The sequence below is a fragment of the Crassostrea angulata genome, chromosome 3, assembly GCF_025612915.1.
Source record: "Crassostrea angulata isolate pt1a10 chromosome 3, ASM2561291v2, whole genome shotgun sequence".
NCBI lineage: Eukaryota > Metazoa > Mollusca > Bivalvia > Ostreida > Ostreidae > Magallana > Magallana angulata.
In genome coordinates, this window is record NC_069113.1 from 40,791,663 (window position 1) to 40,812,246 (window position 20,584).

Here is a 20,584-nt window from a genome sequence, read left to right on the forward strand (position 1 = left end):
AACCATAAATTGCCGATCGACGGTATCTGTCTGCGAAGCATGATGAACTCGTCCTGTCATCCCGCGTCCTTAGTTACCCCGTTCTGGAAAGTTCAATCCAATTTTTTCATCAAAGGTCTGTGACTATATTCGGTATTTATGAACGCTCAATAGTAGATAAATTAAAGATGACAGGACTTGCCTTAAACAGTTAAAGCTGTGCAATCTGATGTTAAAATCGATAGTGTTTGTTAAACTTTACGCATTACGTTTAAAAGTCTTTGGTGTTTCACTGAATACTGAATTTTACACAGTGTTTTTTATTGATTGGACCCCCCTTTCCATATTACGGGATCCGCTTCTGTGATATAAGTATTTTTGAAATATTGATAATAGAATTCAAATAAAGTATTTTTAATATTTGGTTTCCAATTTTCATGTAGATTTGACCCGGCAAATACGTCATTTCCCATTTTTTCTAAGGAAACAAACCGAAAGTGCGCAATTTTCCAGAAAGTAATGCATTTGTAGATAACGATAGCTAAGGGCAAACTAGAACATATTCAGGACTTAAAGTTGGCGTTTCAGTCGGTGTAAGTAAATTTTATGGATTTTAATTTTGATGTTTGTTAAAGTGTATTTAACTGTCACTGTAACTTGTAATTATAATAAAAGCTAATTTCTTGTTATGCGAGGTACCAAACTTAATATTTCCACGTGGACAAAATGAATACGGAATACTCGGAATCAGATTTAGAATTACAAATAAAACTGCTCCAAGACACAGTCCAAAAGCGACAGAATAAGACCCTTACAATAGCTGTTATTGGTCAGCATGGCTGCGGAAAGTCGTCATTTATAAATACGGTCATGGCGGTGTTCAGTGGTGAATACCATGAACGTGCGCTTGTTGGGAACTTCGAAGAGGAAGGGGAGCACGTGACTCGTAGACTGACCAGGTGAGATCGTTAACTTTAATTTATAGTTTCATTTACATTGAATGAAAAAGAGGTTGTTCTAAATATAAACATCTACTGTAGAGTTTCGTTGATAACAGATCAATATATTAGATTACTTTTTATAACAACAATATATTGATCTGAAAACAAAAAGCTAATACGTGACTAAATATAGAGAAATGCGTCAAAGTCAGAAGATCTACCGTCTACGTAACATCTCAATCAATATTAAAGCTGAACACTGCTCATACATATGCACTGTCCGCCGTATTTCTCTTTCATCACTGATGTCCCTACAACCCTTATATAAGGCACAGACATCTAAACAGTTCAAAGTACTTCGCTGTAGAGGTCTCACCTGTGTGGACGCACATCTTGACTCGCCGTGTTACTGGGTCACGATGAAATTATCAAGTTTTACGTACTTTTTTCAAGCCAGGAGAATAAAAACATCAAATAAATTGGTCAATGCATTATTTAGAAAAAGAATATGCACATAGAATAAGAAATAACTGCATAAAATCGAAAGAAAGGAATACTACACGTCAGGCACGAGTTTCATGTGTGCAGTCGGGTGTAAAGGAATCCAAGGGTTTATATACCAGCAGGCATGTTCACGAAGCTGTCTTAGGACCATGGTGCGTCCCAAGTACATCTTAGGATACGTCTTAGTCTTAAGCCTGTTTCTCGAAGCTCTCCTAAATTTAGGAACCGCCATAACTTTGTCCTTACTTTAGGACAACACCTACCTTGTCCTAAGACCATCCTAAAGCTATAAAAGCACGTTTTTGGGGACATTGGGATGTTGTAAAGACTTTTCTTAAGACCGGTATAATAAAGCAATATTTTCCACAGTTCCAGCATTTTCGACAAACATCAAATTCCTAATCCGGGTGGGGGGGGGGGGGTAGTCATTTATTATATCAAGTATGTTAATTAACGTTCATTTTAACAAAATGACGTGGAGGGGGACCCCGAACTCTCACCACCTCCCCGTTACTACATGCCTGCCTGGGAGCTGACAAATTTTTAAGAATTTTTTTTTGCAAATACTATCTCTGTTTGACGAATGAAAATTATTCACTTATTTTTTTTTATCTACACTGTACACTTAATGCGTTACATTCATTGTTTTGATTTTAATAATTTTTGATAACAGTTATTTAAATGCTCTTGCTAATAAGTAAATTTACATCGGGTTATATAAGCCATGCGTGATCATTCCTAATTTTTATCACTTTATTCTGAAAAACAATCTTTAAAATTGTAATGTTGAATGAACTGTATTTATATATTTGTAATGTTGAATGAAATGTATTTATATATTTTCAAGATATATTACAACTTATTTCTTATTTAACATGTTCGTGTATTCTACATGTATATATTGCAGATTAAAGGGAAATTGGCTGTGTTTGTAAGAGTACATGTGTTTCCTCATGTAACGTTTCAAATTCTATGAAAATCGCGTGTTTATGTATATTACATATACTTGAACGCAAGATTCTCAAATGTTAATTATCTAATGACAATACACACGTGTTGTTTACATAATTATCTGCTTGTAAGCCAATTCTGTCCTGATACATATTTTCATTTTAAAAAAAGAACAGTTATTTGAATTTTTTGGGGCGTTTGATATTTTTTATTTCAATATTTTTTTTTAGGGGGGGGGGGTGTTTCATTAAAAAAAAACCCAAAACAAACAAAATTGTTATTGGTCACTGATATATATTTAGGTAAATGTAAATTTTTACAATGTATACATAAAAATTACTGGTTTTAGGCCTATTGTGTTAACTACCGAGACGTACAATTTTCTGTTGTTTAATGTTTTAATGATTCATCCCTACACAAGTCTCTCAAATTCGATCTGAATGAATAAATGTGAAAAATAAGAATGGTTGTAGAAGGTTATGTAGGATATCCTAACTTAAGATGTTCCTAAGTTACCGTCGAGCTACATCTTAAGACGTGTCCTAAGTTGATCTTAGGATGTTCCTAACTTTTTTCCTAAATCATATCTTAGGAACACACTTAGGTCATATCTTAGGTGGCAGGGGACAGTTTTTTTTTATACAATTCATTGTAGCCAAGGGATGCATGTCTTCGGAACTCTGTAACTAGAATTTCCTCAGTTCCCATTCAGCACAAATACCTTTAATTCACTCTTTATAAGGCCAATCACCAATTTCTGAAGAAAATTACTAATCAAAACCTGTACAATTCTCTACATACTGGGTTTTATGAGTTTTTGACCCTTTCATATTTTGCTAATTTTCCATGATTTTTCAGCTTTTTAGACCTCCCCCAGCTAATTCCCTGCAGAGGGTTGACCTTCCGAACCGCGTGCATGTTGCACTATCACATGTCACAAACTTACCGGTGTATAGTTTTCAATGTCCCATCCACCTACTTTTCGTGTTATTTTACCTCCCGTCTGTAACTTGCAATTTCACTGTGTAAAACTCAGCACAACAGTCATAGCCGCAGGTTTCGCATTTTACTTCTGATTCTCATGTACCTAACATAAGGGGCCTACATATTGCATATCAATTTCAACAAGAGACACCCCTCTAACTAATGATAATCATTAAAGATCATTTCATGAATTTTAGCAACACTCATAAGCCTTCAAGTACAGCAACTCTCAATTTTACAAAAATATTGACGGTACTTTATTCGAAACTGTCCCTTGCTACCTTTAAAGGGACTTGGACACGATTTGAGATCAAAAATTTTATTTTTATTTTTTATGTATAAAATACTTTATTGGTGCATTTTAAATGATTGACCAATATATTAGATGTTAAAGTCAAGTTATAAGTGAGATACAGAGGTAAGAATTGATAGTTATGTAAACAAAGCTCGAGTCTTATAGTTGTTTACAAAAATGTAATATAGAAAATTACCATTCCTTAGACAAAATAACATGTAAAAAACAATTAAAACTAATTCAATATCTTCTTAAATACTATTGTCAACAAAAGAAAGTTACATTTGATTGAAATTTACACCAATATACAAAGAAGATGTAAAAATGAGAATATTCGAGCTTTGTTTACAAAACAAAGAATTATGAACTCTGTATCTTGCTTATAACTTGACATTTGTGTTTCAAATTTTTACATAGCATTATAAACTTCTATATCTATCTGTATAAACATTGAAAATGGAAAAAGAAAATTTGAAAACATTAAGTCAAATCGTGTCCAAGTCCCTTTAACATACACTAACATTCTCTGAAAAGTCATCTTGCCTTAAAATGAAAAAGCTTATGCTATTCTGAAAAAAAGTACACCACATTTTGCCAATTCCATTGAGGTTTAAGAAAAATATGGCCATTTAAGTGAACCCACCATTTCCACTTTCCTCTATTTAACACAGATTCACAGGGCTCTCCATAAATAAAGCATCTCTACCTAATCTTTTAGAGGTCAACTGTTGTTCAACCTCCTTAAATAAGAAACCTTATTCAATACTTCATACATCTGCTTAATATTATCATGATAAAAGCATCACATCACTTAGAAATCCCTTTACATGTATACCCTCCCCCTATCTTTTGATTTTCACATGAAGCATTAGTTTGAACACTTTAACCTAATATTATGAAACTTTTGGCAGTTTCCTTGAGTCATTTCTTACACATAATTGAAAACAACCATCACTGATATTTAAAATTGATCTTTTTTGGTAAATGGATGATTTGTAGCATTTTTATTCACAAAAAGTCATGTCGCCCTACATGTGATTTCTTGTTTTCATGAAAAACTAAGCCTATAATCATATTTAGTGGATATCTTATATAGTCTGGTTTCTAGTCTCCTTTTAACTTTGCTAAATTAGTAAGACCTACAAGTGTGATGTGTGCGTTTAATTAAAATGAAATTCAAACACACCAGGGTACCTGGGGACAGATGAGAATTCCATGAAAAATGTTCAAATTTTACATGTTTTCTACATTTTTTATGCATATATACAATAAAAGGGTAAAAATATGTTGTTTTTTGTTCATTTCAAGAGTAATTATCATAGCAGATGTTATTTCAAGGTCAAATGTACAGTTACATACATGTATCCTTCATGTAATGGTATTGGAGTCCATTGGAAAGAAGGGGTGGCTTTTTCAATTCTGTAAATACATCTAAAATACCATTTTTTGATAGGAAGGAGCAAAATCTTGAGTTTTTTGACATATTGTATACTTTGATAACTGCATTTGTCTACATGTAAAGTTCATTTGAAATAAAAATATGCTGTTTTAAAAAAATTGGGTGATATAGGCTAAATCAGGTGGATTAATGTTATTTCATAAAATCAGACAGCAAAATGGCTGCAAATTCATAAATTTAATGATTTAATTGATAAAAACTGTTTTAAAGTATTTATTCTTATCTCAGTAATTAACTTAAGCCTATTAATTGTCATCAGGATAGGAAATGCCTACTCTCTAAGCCAATTTACTCTAGTGGTGGTCATTCTACACATTTAAGAGGGAGTTACTCCCCTTGAATATTTTAGCTTATAAATCATGTCATGACATCTATAGCCAAGAAAATCATCCATTTTCACAAAATGTATTACTTATGGTACAAAATCCACTCAAAATTACACTTAAAGGAGAAATATGAAAATACCATGTAGTCTTGAAGGTGGCAGGGGACAGTTTTTTTTTATACAATTCATTGTAGCCAAGGGATGCATGTCTTCGGAACTCTGTAACTAGAATTTCCTCAGTTCCCATGCAGCACAAATACCTTTAATTCACTCTGTATAAGGCCAATCACCAATTCCTGAAGAAAATTACTAATCAAAACCTGTACAATTCTCTACATACTGGTTTTTATGAGTTTTTGACCCTTTCATATTTTGCTAATTTTCCATGATTTTTCAGCTTTTTAGACCTCCCCAAGCTAATTCCCTGCAGAGGGTTGACCTTCCGAACCGCGTGCATGTTGCACTATCACATGTCACAAACTTACCGGTGTATAGTTTTCAATGTCCCATCCACCTACTTTTCGTGTTATTTTACCTCCCGTCTGTAACTTGCAATTTCACTGTGTAAAACTCAGCACAACAGTCATAGCCGCAGGTTTCGCATTTTACTTCTGATTCTCATGTACCTAACATAAGGGGCCTACATATTGCATATCAATTTCAACAAGAGACACCCCTCTAACTAATGATAATCATTAAAGATCATTTCATGAATTTTAGCAACACTCATAAGCCTTCAAGTACAGCAACTCTCAATTTTACAAAAAAATTGACGGTACTTTATTCGAAACTGTCCCTTGCTACCTTAGGAAAGTTTCGTGAACATGCCTGCAGGTATCTGTGTGATGGTTTCTATTTACGAGCGGTGTTCAGCTTTAAGGTGGCTCGCTACACCTTGAAATATTTTCTCAAATCAGCAGAATATTACTTGATTATAATAGAAATCATAAGGGATAAGAAGTATTTAAGTCAAATAGGTAAAAAATGTGCAACTTTGGGTGAAAATTTAATTCAGTAAACATGAACAAAAGCTCAAGGCGGATTCAAACTCATGATCTGCGGTTCAGAAGCCCAATACTTTAACCACTGAGATACGACGAAATATAACCCAACCGAACGATATAAACAGTTTAACAAAACATTTAAATCGCCATCTTGTGACGTAGTGTCTTAAAAAGTATAAGTCTTTGTGTAGTGAAGTACCTTAAGGTGTTTAACGTACTGTTACTCATCCCCTTCGAATATTTAAAAAAAAAAGGAAACAGTTATAAAACCATTCTAAGTCTTGGTTGTTTTCGTGCAGGAGATAAATAACAGAGTCATTGTCAAAAAAATAAAAAAATAACATGCTTACATTTCTATAGATAATATTCTGAGCGACTGCCATTACTTGCCCTAATTTTGAAACTTTGAGATGACATGTACACCTTCAATTATACAGATACCCCAAAGAGAAATACGTAACTGAAGACCAATGTCTTATATACCAATATCCGACTTTAGTGGATATGATGGGGTTTCAGAACGCGGGGGACGACGTAGTCAAAAAGACACTGGACTTGATTTTCAATGGATGTCTCAAAGACCAAACCAAATTGAGTAAAGGAAACCAGAACCAAAGGTAGGTATTGACACGAAACACTATAAAATATCAATTTTTATATCAAGAGGAAAAAAATCAGTTTGTTTAGCATATAAACTACATAAAGATTATACAAAACATATGTCTAATGAAATTTTTGTGATTTGAAATTTAAGACCACTTACAAAAGTTCCATATACATGCATTATGTTTCTTCTGTATAAGTAAAGAAAGGTATAGATGTATTTTATATTTTAGAAATATATCGGCCGAAGTTAAACTTAATAAGTATATAAATGGAAGGCTTAGAACGTTTGATTCCATTAAAGAAATGAAAATTGATATGATGACATTACCTTATTCAGATACTTCCTGTCAATTTAGACAATAAAAGGAAACACAAAGAACTATATAGTCCAATTTCTGCCCCCTTATTTTTTAAATCATCATATCATAAAGATATTTTGATAAAACATTAACTTAATATGCTTGTTACTAAATCTAAAGGTTTTCAACATCGATCATTCCTCGTGTTTCTATGACCTCACGTAAAAGGGACATTTCTTGCATTTTCTCAAAAGCATGAAAACTTCATCAGTTTTTTTCTTATACACAAGAGTAGGAAGTATAGAGCGCAATGTTGCTCCAAAACTATTTTTACATATATAATTGTTCATATTGTTTTGCATGTCATATTAAAAATTGGTGTTGAAGCAAACATGCGCTCGATGTTCCCTATTCATGAAACTGATAGAAAATCTCCCATTTTTGGCTAAAATACGTACTTTTTGTGATATTAGCTCATTATCAACAAATCATATTTCTATTATAATTTCGATTAGACAATTTATCTTTAAAAACCTGAATTAGATATTAATTAACCTATCTTTTAGCAAATCTTTTAAGCTCTATTCATAACTTTGAATTTTAGGGTATAAAACACCTTATCCCGCACAAAGTAAAAAACTGTTCTCATCTGATACTTCAGAGTTACTAAAAACAGAGTGAATAACAGTCATTTGGGGTATTCCAAATCACTTTGAATTATAATTTGTTTGCAAAATATATAACACGCATGTGAAAAATAAATTGAATAAAATTGTCGATTTATCAACATTCAGTTTGTCAATTTTCTTCGATTATTTACGTTACAACATAAGTGAAATAATATTGAACAGCGTTTTCGAAATGCAGATTGACTCATTTGAGGTTAGCGAGGACATCAACAAAATAACAAAATATTTCCTTAATATTTTATTTTTAAATTATGTATAAAGATAACGTATAAATGTGTATTGCTGATGATGACTGAAGGGATGTTTTATTTGTTGGTGTTCAGTATTTTGCATAGCGACACTTCAAATTTCCAAGACACATGTAACGCGATATGATTCGAAATACCCCAAATGAAGTTCACTTTTACATGTACTAGTATTCAATTTTTTCTGTAAAGTATAAATATAAAGGCTTTATGGAATCGACGTTAAGATTATCAAATCTAAAATCAGGACTATTTTTTAAAAATATAGAAACGTACTGGAGGAGTTGCAACAGCTCACCTACAATGACGAGAACCACTCAAAGGTTGACAGAATTATTTTTGTTGCTTCTGCAAAATCAAGAGAATGCCCGACTGAGCTCATCAAGGCAGTTAGATCACAAGCAATGGATGGAAGAAGAGGTAAGGACAGTTCATGTTCTTTTTATTGTGTGTGCGTGTTAAAGGAAGGCATGTGTATTATATGTACCAAGTCAATTGATTAATCCATTAATTCATTTGAAACTGAAGGAACAGTATTCTAAAACGATTGAAGTTGTGTGGAATCATCTCCTTTTAAAGTTCTTATATATACAGCAAACAATCTTTTCATTGGTTCAGATTTCCTGAAAGTGCTTTTTAGAAAATACCAGTGTAAGATTGTTGAAACATGTTAGCCAATGTCTATTTATGTTTGAAAATATAGTGCAAGATTAGAAATAAAACCTCATTGTTATAAATATCAGTCCTTTAAATGTTTCTTGTACCTGTTTACAGGGGCATGGTCACGCTTTTGGTCAGTTTAATTTTTTTACTTTTTATTTAACTTTGCTTTAGTTATGCATTTCTAACGACCAATTCAAGTATGAGTATCGGTCGTTTTAGTAAAAAGTCACAATTCTTTGTTGTGTAAACAAAGCTCGTTGCTTTTGTTAACATTGATTCAATATACCAGTGAAAATTCTTTTTCTAGCTGATTTTCCTATCTGTTTATTCGTTTTGAACCTAAATAATCAGTTCATGGCGTTTGTAACATTCATTTTAGGTATAAATCTAGATTTTTCTTTTCAATATTTGAAATGTAAACAAAAACCTGACCCGAATTTATCTACATATCAAAGAATTGTGAGCTGTGTATCTCGCTTTTGACTCGATGACTGACACTCATATTTTTTTTGACTATCAGAAATGCCTTATTGAATCCCTGCAAACACATAAAACGAAAAAATAAAACTTTTGACTAAAATTGTGACTATGCCCCTTTAAAGCTGACCATTTTAATTCATTAAAGCATTACGTCGCCATATCATTTCCACCCCTACGAATGTGTTCGGAATGTTTTCTTTATCCACAGGATGAATCTCTGCCATTCAGTCAATTGAAAGGTGACTGAAAGGTAACTGAAAAATAACTGAATGGCATATTTGTGCCATTCAGTCACCTTTCCAGACCATTCAGTTATCATTCAGTTGACTGAATGGCAGAGCTTTATTCTGTGATCGATGCTAAGTATATAATAAATCCAGAGGTGCTCGAATGAAGGTTCACGAGACTTCACCGAGATTTGTTCAGTTCCTGTGAAATTTCGAGCGGAAGTATATGTGTTCGGATAATATTCTCAAAATACGTAAGTTCAGGTCGTTTTTTGTATCATATCCTACTTTGATTTATGTTAAAACACGAAAATCTTTTAAGATGTATGGTTTTTTTCACCATCTAGCGGTTATTTAAATTAAACGATTATATTCAGAACAGAGTTATCGTTCGTGTTCAACCACGCGTAGAGTGGTTGAAAATATAAACATTCGGTTGTTTAAAAAAATCATAGCCATATTTGATGCTTGTTGTGTGCAATACATGTACCATGTTTTTAGAAAAATAATGAGTGTCTGTTTTGCATAAAAACTTAGTTTATCGAGCCATTTTCAAGGAACATTCTGCATAAAATAGTATAATCTGTTTCACTATTGATGCTTTTACTAGGTCAGGCGCGGATCGAAAATTAATCCTCAAAGGGAACTCTACAAGCATGTTGACTGTTGCAATAGCAGACAAAAACTGTTTTTTGTATTATCGCATTTGTTTCTAGAACACATTTTATCCACCAATTAATGAAGATAAAGTTTAAAATCAATAAACGTCTAGATTTTATATTTGATTACAAGTACCTAGATTCTATGAAATAGACTATAAACGCGAGACATGATTTTTACTGCGAAACTGAGAGGGTCAAATAAAATCACGTGGTCTAAAATTTAAATGACACTAACATTCGCAGGGGTGATTTCCTCAAGTGCAAACCGGCCGAGAAAGTTACGATCGATGTCTTTCAAATTGAGGCATTCAGATTGTACAAACTTCTAAATGCATGAACTATACTTTTTTAGTTGAATGTTTGAAAAATAAAATGAAATAAAAGAAACTACAATTAATTAAAAATTATAAAGAGTATTATTCAAAAGGTATAATTGCCAAGTTGACAGAATTATCTTTCACAGACTACTAGTGTCTTTTTTCGAATATGTCGGGTGTCGTTCAGACAGAGTGCATATAAATGTATTCGTTATACTTTAGACTCCGATCGTAATACAATAAAAATAGTAAATAAGCGATAAAAAGTTCAAGAAAAAACCGATCTACTACAATGTTTGGTTTGCTCATGTACGAAGACGTTTCTTCTGTAAACACAGGAAAACGTTGTTCAATTTTCGAGGATTAAAAAAAAATATATGTTTGCGTGAATTTTAATCTGTTTCAATGAGTCTTTCATTCGATATTCCTTTTCGGTAATGCAGTATTTATCGTATTTCTTTCAAAATTCGTAACTAAAACTTTCATCCAATATTATTGTAACGTGTTCATGTGAATGAAATACATAAATGCGGTGAAGTATGAATAGTGCAGTCATAAAATCATGTGTATTTATATATGAATTTATATCAGCTTAAAGGTTATTTTCGTTTTATTGATTGCTAAAATTATTCTCTATAAACCAGTTTGCTGCTTGTAAATAAATTGCGAAATAAAATCGTTGCAAAAAAAGTCATAAGACGAAAGAAGAGGATCTGCATGTAAAAAAACCAAAACACCCTAACGTTTTTACTATCATCATTATCATTGTTAAATATTTTAGACATCCCAGTGTTTGGAGTACTAACACATGCTGACCAAATAGATGAAGATGACACAGATTTCCCAGAGTTCGAGAAAAAATTCAAAAGCAGCTTAGGTCTAAACGCTATGCGGTACCGTTTATGTTCCAGTTATTGTGATGAAATCCCTAGGGAAAATGGACGGAATCCAAACGTTGAAGTTCCAGTAATGCGCTTCCTTAATCAGGTGAGATAGTTTATCAAACTCAACTTAACACGATTTGAACTCCAAATTTAAAATTTTATTTTCGTGTTTTTTATGTTTAAAATCCTTAGTGTGGGTATTTTTAATTCCTCGCCAAAATTTGAAAGTCAAATATTGAGTTGCATGTAAGATACAATTTAAAATTCTTTGTTTTATAAGCAAAACACGAGTCCTATTAATGTTTATGTATGTGTTTAATTGACATAATTTTTAATCAAATGTTGCTTTTTCTGTTGATTTATTTGATTTTCTGTTGTTATTTTTGAACACATTGAATCAGTTTGTCTTGTTTGCTATAAGGCATTTTGTTCAAGAAATGGCAATTCCTTACCTTTTTTGTAGAGGAATATAAGACTCAAGCTTTGTTTACATAACAATGAAATCTCACTTGTGTATCTAACATTCAAATTTTGGTCAATTATTCAAATTGCACATGTAAACCATGCATCAAATTAGAAATTAAAATGTTGTTCTCAAATCGTGTCTAGGTCTCTTCACCTACACACAAATTACTGCGGTAAAATTTCTTTACCAACATGTTTGCACATTATTCTCCTCATCTTTAATGTGTTTGAAAAATAAAAGCTATAGTGGTGAACATCATTTTTAAGCGGATAGCGTATACGCACTGAGTAACATATTGATAGGTAGACATTAGACAAGTTTATGATTAAACTTCTAATATTTTTCAATCATTTTGGAGATGAAACACATTTGTATTCCAGAAAAGGAAGGATAATGGCTTGTCTTACACTAATATGTTGTTGTTGTTTTTTATCTTGAACTTTACAGTAACAAAAATGAAATATTAATCCAAATACAGCCTACTCCGGATATATTGAAATTTGGGTACCATGTAAATAATTTCAATATATCCGTAATTCAATTTCAGAGAAATCGACTGACATGAAGCCGCCATTTTTAAAAGTTCAACCCCGATCTAAAAATATAAAAAAAACAAACTCAAACAAATTATTATTAAATTAATTATCACAGTGAACAAATTACATGGAATATGAATCCTTGAAATTTAATCAAAATGTCGGTTTAATTTTGTTACAATCTTAAACCTCATCATAATCCCTGATTGCATTTTTTGACGTTTTGGAGAAAATTAAATGAAATCAACTGCTAAACGCTGCTTGTATATCATCGTAACTGCACTCGGGTTAATTTCAAAATCCGGAGCTATTTCGAATTTAGTCTTCGTCCTTTTATCAATAGCCATAACTAGTTCGTATTTAGTGTCCAAAGATAATGTTTTTCTTTTCTGTGTGGTTTATATATTATGTTTAGCCTCAATACGCCCATATAAATAAAACTAAATAATTGAACAGTAGATAAATTTTATTTTTCAAAATAAAATAAAAACGCATAAGGTGAAATCTGATAATGTCACACCTTTGTATATCAACCGGTCAGTCAGACATAATTACTGTTCCCAACCGTTACGACAGCCTCCAGGTTAGCAACCGGTTTAAAAACAACTCATTATCACCTCAGGGGACCGATCAGTTATCAGCTTCATTATAAGTAAAATTTCAAAATATCCAATTTAATTATAACCGTTAATTTAATGCAAAGAAATTGAGAGGTTAAAACTGGGCATTTATTCCATTTCAAAATATGCGGAATTTCAAAATATGCGATTTTTATACAAGTGGAGTAAGCTGTACTCCCAACAGCATGGAAACAAACTTACTAACCGTTTTCCAGTATTTCGAGTACCTTTATTATTTAATATTTAGGCATTGTGAACAACAGTTTGATTAATGAAAACTTTGTATAGACCTCAAACGCATATTTCATAATATTCCCAAAATATTGATAAAACAAACTCTCTCTCTCTCTCTCTCTCTCTCTCTCTCTCGTTTTTAAATCCTGTGTATTCAATCATATTTTAATCTAAAAAGGAATACAAATGTTATTCAGAGGGACATTCAAGAAACTGCATACAATGATACAATAGTTTCTATGACCTATTACCATTTACATTTACACAAGCTTAACACAAAATAGATACCCTCGAGGTGCTGAAATTGTTATTGATACATGTATTTTATGAAGAAATTATAAAATTTGTCACTTTGAGATCAATTTAGCCACTATCGCTGGCTGGTTTTGTTAGCGGCCTGAATGATTTCATTTCATCCTAAACATACACGATTTGTAAAATTTCGAGGGGAACAGCTGACAAACCTTTGCGTCTTTTAGCTAAGCTACGTGGTTAGGATATTTGATTAGACACGAGAAAATAAACATACATGCGAATTAAATGTTTTTAACGATTAAAATATTTTGATTTAAGGTCTTGGATCCTGCTCGAGAAGCATATCAAGGGGAACGAGACGTGTTAGCTCAGCTGCGTGAGCGATTGAATTTCAAGTTGAGAACCATTGTGGAATTCCTGTTGTACATGGTCGTCGTCTCCATTGTCTTATTGATGATGCCTCGTTCTTCATACATCCAAAATCAATGCGATAAGATTGTAAACAAGGCTGATCATGATTTCCCAGAAATTGAATTTTTTTGTCGACTGAACTCGGATGGGAAAATTATAGATAAAACAGCGGTGTTTTCATTTCTTGTTTGGGTTTTTGTTTTTTACAATGTGATGTATCAATTTATGAATCTTTATCTGCGTTTTCGTCCAGATCACGAAGAAATTTTGAATCAGAGAATTAAAACATTTTTCAGAAACATAGTGCTTTAATAGTGCTTTTGTTTTTAAAAGTTTTTGTTTAAGAAATCTTTATTCTCTTGTTGTACAACGCATTAAATGTGCAGACTATTTTTGTCATCTTAATACTGAGAAATCTTTAAGGGTTTAGGGTTTATTTTGTGTGATATTAAAATAGTATTTAAAATTCTGTTGTTTCAATGTTGTATAAAAATATTGTATTTCAATATACTAGTAAGAACTATTCATATTTACGATCACTAGGCCAGCACTAACAATGGTCATTCAGCACAATTATGATACTGTGTATAAAAATATTATTTTCAATGTGCTGCAGATTTGATGAATCTTAAGTATGAATACAATAAATTACATAATTGATATGTGTTTCTTAATTATTTATTAAAAAGATATTTTAATTTTTGTAAGACATAGTGACTTAATAGGTAATAAAGGAATTCATAAATTACTTTGATAATGACAACACAAATAAATAGATATATAAAAATTATATATATATTTATATTTTGCAACACAAGTGTACAGACAATTTTTCAAACCTTGTCATTCAAGAACACGAAGTTTTTGACATTTTGTCAGTAATACCTGTTAATAAAGCAGTAGGCCCAGACAGTATAAGTCACAAAATGCTCAAATCCTGCAAAGAAACTGTTTCAAAACCTTTGTGTCTTCTATTCAACAAATCACTAACATCTAAGACTTTTCCTGACTGCTGGAAATTGGCACATGTAATTCCTTTATTTAAGAAAGATGATCCATCTATCACATCAAACTACAGACCTGTGTCATTGCTGAGTTGTATTAGTAAAATTTTTGAGAGAATTTTGTTTAAACATCTATACAATTTTTTACACGCCAACAACTTATTTTATAAATACCAGGCTGGTTTTTTGCCTGGACATTCAACTGTTTACCAACTTTTAGAAACATATCATTCTATTGTGAAAAGTATTGATGATGGTAATTACCGCTGTATGATCTTTTGTGATCTTTCAAAAGCTTTCGATAGGGTCTGGCATAAGGGTCTAATTCATAAACTTAAATCGTATGGAGTCTCTGGGCCAATTCTTGAATGGTTTATTAGCTATTTAAGTAATAGAACACAGAAGGTTATGTATAAAAACAAACTCTCTTCCAGCCAATTCATAAATGCAGGTGTTCCCCAGGGCTCTGTTCTTGGCCCATTATTGTTTTTACTCTATGTAAATGATGTGGCTGAAAACATGAGATCAATATGTAGACTTTATGCTGATGATAGTTCATTACAACAGTGTTCAAACAATATTTCTGTCATAGGAGATAATCTTAATTATGATCTTCATGTACTGAAGGAATGGTCAAAGCAATGGCTTCTAGAATTTAAGCCACAAAAAACAAAAGTTGTATTCTTTAGTTTTAAAAATGTTGAAAAATTTCCTAATTTGTTGTTTGATGATTGTACCTTGGAATATGTTTCACAACACAAGCATCTAGGAGTATTGTTATCTTCAAATTTAAGTTGGTCTAATCACATAGACATCATTGTTAAAAAAGCTTACAAAAAACTTGGTCTACTTAAAAAACTTAAATTTACTGTATCTAGAGATATTTTAGCACAAATGTATGTATCATTTATAAGACCACAACTAGAGTATGCTGTTGAAGTTTGGTCTGGATGTACCCAATTTGATATGGATAAGCTTGAAAAGGTTCAACTTTATGCAGCAAGAATAGTTTCAGGTCTTTCAGTCATAGCCTCAAGAAATTCTCTATATTTGGAAACAGGATGGGAACCATTAATAACGAGACGAGACCGCCTTAAATTATCTACTATGTTCAAAATTCATAACAATCTTGTTCCTTCTTATCTAAAAGACATAACTCCTGAAATTAGAAATGTCACTTCCAACTATAATACTAGAAACTCCTCAAACTATTCTTTGCCTAGATGTAGATTAGAAGCTTTTAATAAGTCATTTTTTCCTGACACTATTCGTAAGTGGAATAGTCTGAATAATAATACCAAGGAAGCTACTTCGTTAAATATTTTTAAGAAATCACTACAGAGCAATTATACAAAACCTCCTAAGTATTTTTCTTTTGGTAAAAGATTCTTGAATATCATTCATACGAAATTAAGGCATAATTGTGTTCTCAATTGTGATCTTTATCGGTGTAACATAATAGCCAACCCAATGTGTTCATGTGGAAGTTTAGAATATGCACATCAGTTCTTCGTTTGTAAAAAATATTCATCATTAAGACAATCATTTATGTATAATCTTTTATCACTGAACTTTTTGAATATAATTGATGTACATTTGTTACTTTGGGGTGACAACACTTTATCTTATGATGAAAACATAAAAATATTTAAAGAAGTTCATACATTTATACAAAAGTGTGGTAGATTTATCTAAGTTTTTAAATTATTAGCTCACCTGAGCTGAAAGCTCAAGTGAGCTATTCTGATCACATTTTGTCTGTCGTCCGTCTGTCCGTCCGTCTGTCAGTCCGTCTGTCCGTAAACTTTTCACATTTTCAACATCTTCTCAAGAACTACTAGGCCAATTTCAACCAAACTTGGCACAAATCATCCTTAGGCAAAGGGGATTCAAAGTTGTGAAAATTAAGGGCCACACCCGTTTTCAAGGGGAGATAATTAGAAATTAATGAAAAATTTCGAGAAATTTTCAAAAATGTTCTTCTCAAGAACCAGAAAGCCAGGAAAGCTGAAACTTGTGTGGAAGCATCCTCAGGTAATGTAGATTCAAAGTTGTGAAATTAATGACCCCCAGGGGTAGGGTGGGGCCACAATGGGGGGTCGAAGTTTTACATAGGAATATATAGAGTAAATCTTTAAAAGTCTTCTTCTCAGAAACTAAACAGCCAGGAAAGCTGAAACTTGTGTGGAAGCATCCTCAGGTAGTGTAGATTCAAAGTTGTGAAAATCATGACCCCCGGGGGTAGGGTGGGGCCACAATGTGGGGTCGAAGTTTACCATAGGAATATATAGAGTAAATCTTTAAAAATCTTCTTCTCAGAAACTAATCAGCCAGGAAAGCTGAAACTTGTGTGGAAGCATCCTCAGGTAGTGTAGATTCAAAGTTGTGAAAATCATGACCCCTGGGGGTAGGGTGGGGCCACAATGGGGGTCGAAGTTTTACATAAGAATATATAGAGTAAATCTTTAAAAATCTTCTTTTCAGAAACTAATCAGCCAGGAAAGCTGAAACTTGTGTGGAAGCATCCTCAGGTAGTGTAGATTCAAAGTTGTGAAAATCATGACCCCCGGGGGTAGGGTGGGGCCACAATGGGGGGTCGAAGTTTACCATAGGAATATATAGAGTAAATCTTTAAAAATCTTCTTCTCAGAAACTAATCAGCCAGGAAAGCTGAAACTTGTGTGGAAGCATCCTCAGGTAGTGTAGATTCAAAGTTGTGAAAATCATGACCCCTGGGGGTAGGATGGGGCCACAATGGGGGTCGAAGTTTTACATAAGAATATATAGAGTAAATCTTTAAAAATCTTCTTTTCAGAAACTAATCAGCCAGGAAAGCTGAAACTTGTGTGGAAGCATCCTCAGGTAGTGTAGATTCATAGTTGTGAAAATCATGATCCCTGGGGGTAGGGTGAGGCCACATAGGGGGGGGGTGTTAAAATTTTACATAAGAATATATAGAGTAAATCTTTAAAAATCTTCTTCTCAGAAATTAATCAGCCAGGAAAGCTGAAACTTGTGTGGAAGCATCCTCAGGTAGTGTAGATTCAAAGTTGTGAAAATCATGATCCCTGGGGGTAGGGTGGGGCACAATGGGGGGGGGGGGGGGTCGAAGTTTTACATTGGAATATATAGAGTAAATCTTTAAAAATCTTCTTCTCAGAAACTAATCAGCCAGGAAAGCTGAAACTTGTGGGAAGTATCCTCAGGTAGTGTAGATTCAGAGTTGTGAAAATCATGACCCTTGGGGGTAGGGTGAAGTCACATAGGGGGGGAGGGTGTTAAAGTTTTACATAGGAATATATATAGAGTAAATCATTAAAAATCTTCTTCTCAGAAACTAATCAGCAAGATGATTCTTTATAATTGTTAAGACTTTGGCTCCAGGACAATTCTTCGGCCTCACAAGAAGGTTCAGAGTTTGATGTAGCTAAATATCCCATATATAAACAATTGTAAAGGATCTTTTTGAGAACTGCAATGCTCAACATGTGATATGACTATAAAATTGAAGCAAGCAGCGATTTTTTCATTAGAATCTTTTTGTATTACTGTTTTGAGTTATTGCCCTTGATTTATTGATTCTTGATTATTTTAATTAATGCATCCACTGTTAACCAATTATTGTGATGATTATTTTTATACAATAATAAATATTCAATGTATATAAGTTGTTCTGCATAAGTAGTTTTGGGTTAGGCCGAATTAGTTTGTTTATTTTTGATTTCCAATTTTTAGAGACTATGAATTATTTTAGTCCGGCACATATATAGGGACAGTGTATATTGCATTGCAACGAGCGACTGTTTGGGGTTTAACTTAACAGGTATGGAGAGATTGAGGGTGTGGACATCCCTGCTCTATCTAACCTTCGTGTTTTTCTAACCTACAATACAGAGTGTGCGGTCCTTCCTGCCCTGTATCGCATTAATACAAGTGTGCGGTCATACCTGCTTGTCTTGGTGGTGGTTGCGGCGGAGCACTAGTGTATGGTCATCCCTTCTGGTGTTCTGGCCTTTCTAGCGCAAGTGTGCGGTCATCCCTGCTTGCGTTAACGTTGGTACCTGTGAGTTGCGTAGGTGTGCGGTCATCCCTGCCTGCGTAACTTTGAGTCCTTATATATGTGCAGGAGCGGTGATTAAAGTCTGCTCTTGTAATTATTGGCAGCAATCAGGGCTATCCGAGTTCCAAAGCTGACTTTATCATACCTATTGTTCCTCAGGTGAGCGATGTGGCCCATGGGCCTCTTGTTTGCATAACTTTCTTATCCATCCTAATTCTAATTCTAGATTTAAAACTAATGATTTATTTGTATTTCATTACATGTTCTATAACTGTTATCAATGTTAACTGGCATTGTATGGCACTGTAATATATTATGTACAAGGAGAGGACATTCTAAGTTTTTGGAACTTGTGTCCAATCCTTTTGACATTAGTCAATAAAATATGTTCAACACAAAAATTATTCGAGAAAAATTACTCAAAGTACAAACCAGTGCATGAAAGATTACAATGAACAAAAGTTTCAGATGAATACAAAATTGGTTGTTTGCATCATTATCATTGATAACAATTATTTAATACTTAGACATCTCTGTGGCCTAAAATATATATAGATCAATTCACAGTAAATGTTTTGTTTGAATTCAAAAGGGGCTGGATGGTCGGGGTCATATCTAGACTGTATTGATATCATTTAGAACAAATATCTGAAAAACGATTAAGGAAAATGCTAAAAAAAATGTTAAAGTATATGGAATATTTCTTTAGGAAGTAATATTTTACAGTTTCCAAAAATTATGTAAATGTATATTATTAAAGAACTATGTATGATTTTAGTCAAATTTGGCCCCCAAAATTCGATATTTTTAAAATGATTCAGGTACATTACTTTGTTGTGTTATTTTATAAAAGAGTTGACATGAAATATGTTTTTCACCAATTTATTTGATTTATATGCACTCACTGGCAGTATATGACGTCAGAAGTGACGCTTTTTTTATAATTCAATCAAAACAATCAAAAATTGACATTTTCCTTATCTTTTTTCGAATGGGAAATATAGAGCGACTCTTTGAAAAAAACGAACTTTTTGTCACTTATAAGTATTGGAGAGATACATCTTTGGTGAAAATATTTTGTTTGTTCAAGCAGTCGCTCAATGTTTCCTTAAAGAAAAACTGCCTCAAAACAAGCCGTTTTATGCTAAAAATGAGAAAATGGCGGGAAAAGGTAAACTTTATGATATCATATTTTAAATTGTGGGCATTAAAAATCGAAATGAAATTTATGAAAAAACTTCAAATGTATTTTTGTACAAATGAAACAAAGAATTACAGTAAATTTACAATGTTCATTTTAGGGGGCCATTTTAGGCTCAAACCATATATAGTCCTTTAAATTATAAAAATATATATTGTATATCTGATGGTTTATTTGTTGACTACCAAGCCTCTAAAACATTAAGTGATTGTTATCTAATTCTTCAAACATACATGTAAATGACTAATATTTTTGTAGGTGTAAATGGCTTGTCAGAAAATAG

At 32.7% G+C, this 20,584-nt stretch overlaps 1 protein-coding gene across 2 annotated transcripts; it reads left to right on the top strand.

Annotated features, from left to right (window-relative positions):
- The first annotated feature begins 434 nt into the window (after positions 1-434).
- LOC128175662 (uncharacterized) lies at positions 435-14,698 on the top strand. Of its 2 annotated transcripts, XM_052841461.1 has the most exons (6): positions 435-572; positions 675-938; positions 6,880-7,059; positions 8,550-8,701; positions 11,412-11,617; positions 13,944-14,698. In XM_052841461.1, exons 2-6 carry the CDS (start codon positions 706-708, stop codon positions 14,346-14,348), a joined length of 1,176 nt encoding a protein of 391 aa, XP_052697421.1. In that variant the 5' UTR covers positions 435-572; positions 675-705; the 3' UTR covers positions 14,349-14,698. The 2 variants fall into 2 exon arrangements, with proteins under 2 accessions (XP_052697421.1, XP_052697422.1); XM_052841462.1 differs by having other exon boundaries at positions 497-938.
- The last annotated feature ends 5,886 nt before the right edge of the window (positions 14,699-20,584 follow it).

Coding starts and splice junctions, on each gene's coding strand:
- LOC128175662 (XM_052841461.1), top strand. CDS start 706: ATGAATACGGAATACTCGGAATCAGATTTAGAATTACAAATAAAACTG. Junction 939..6,879: donor GTGACTCGTAGACTGACCAG/GTGAGATCGTTA, acceptor TCAATTATACAG/ATACCCCAAAGAGAAATACG. Junction 8,702..11,411: donor AGCAATGGATGGAAGAAGAG/GTAAGGACAGTT, acceptor TAAATATTTTAG/ACATCCCAGTGTTTGGAGTA.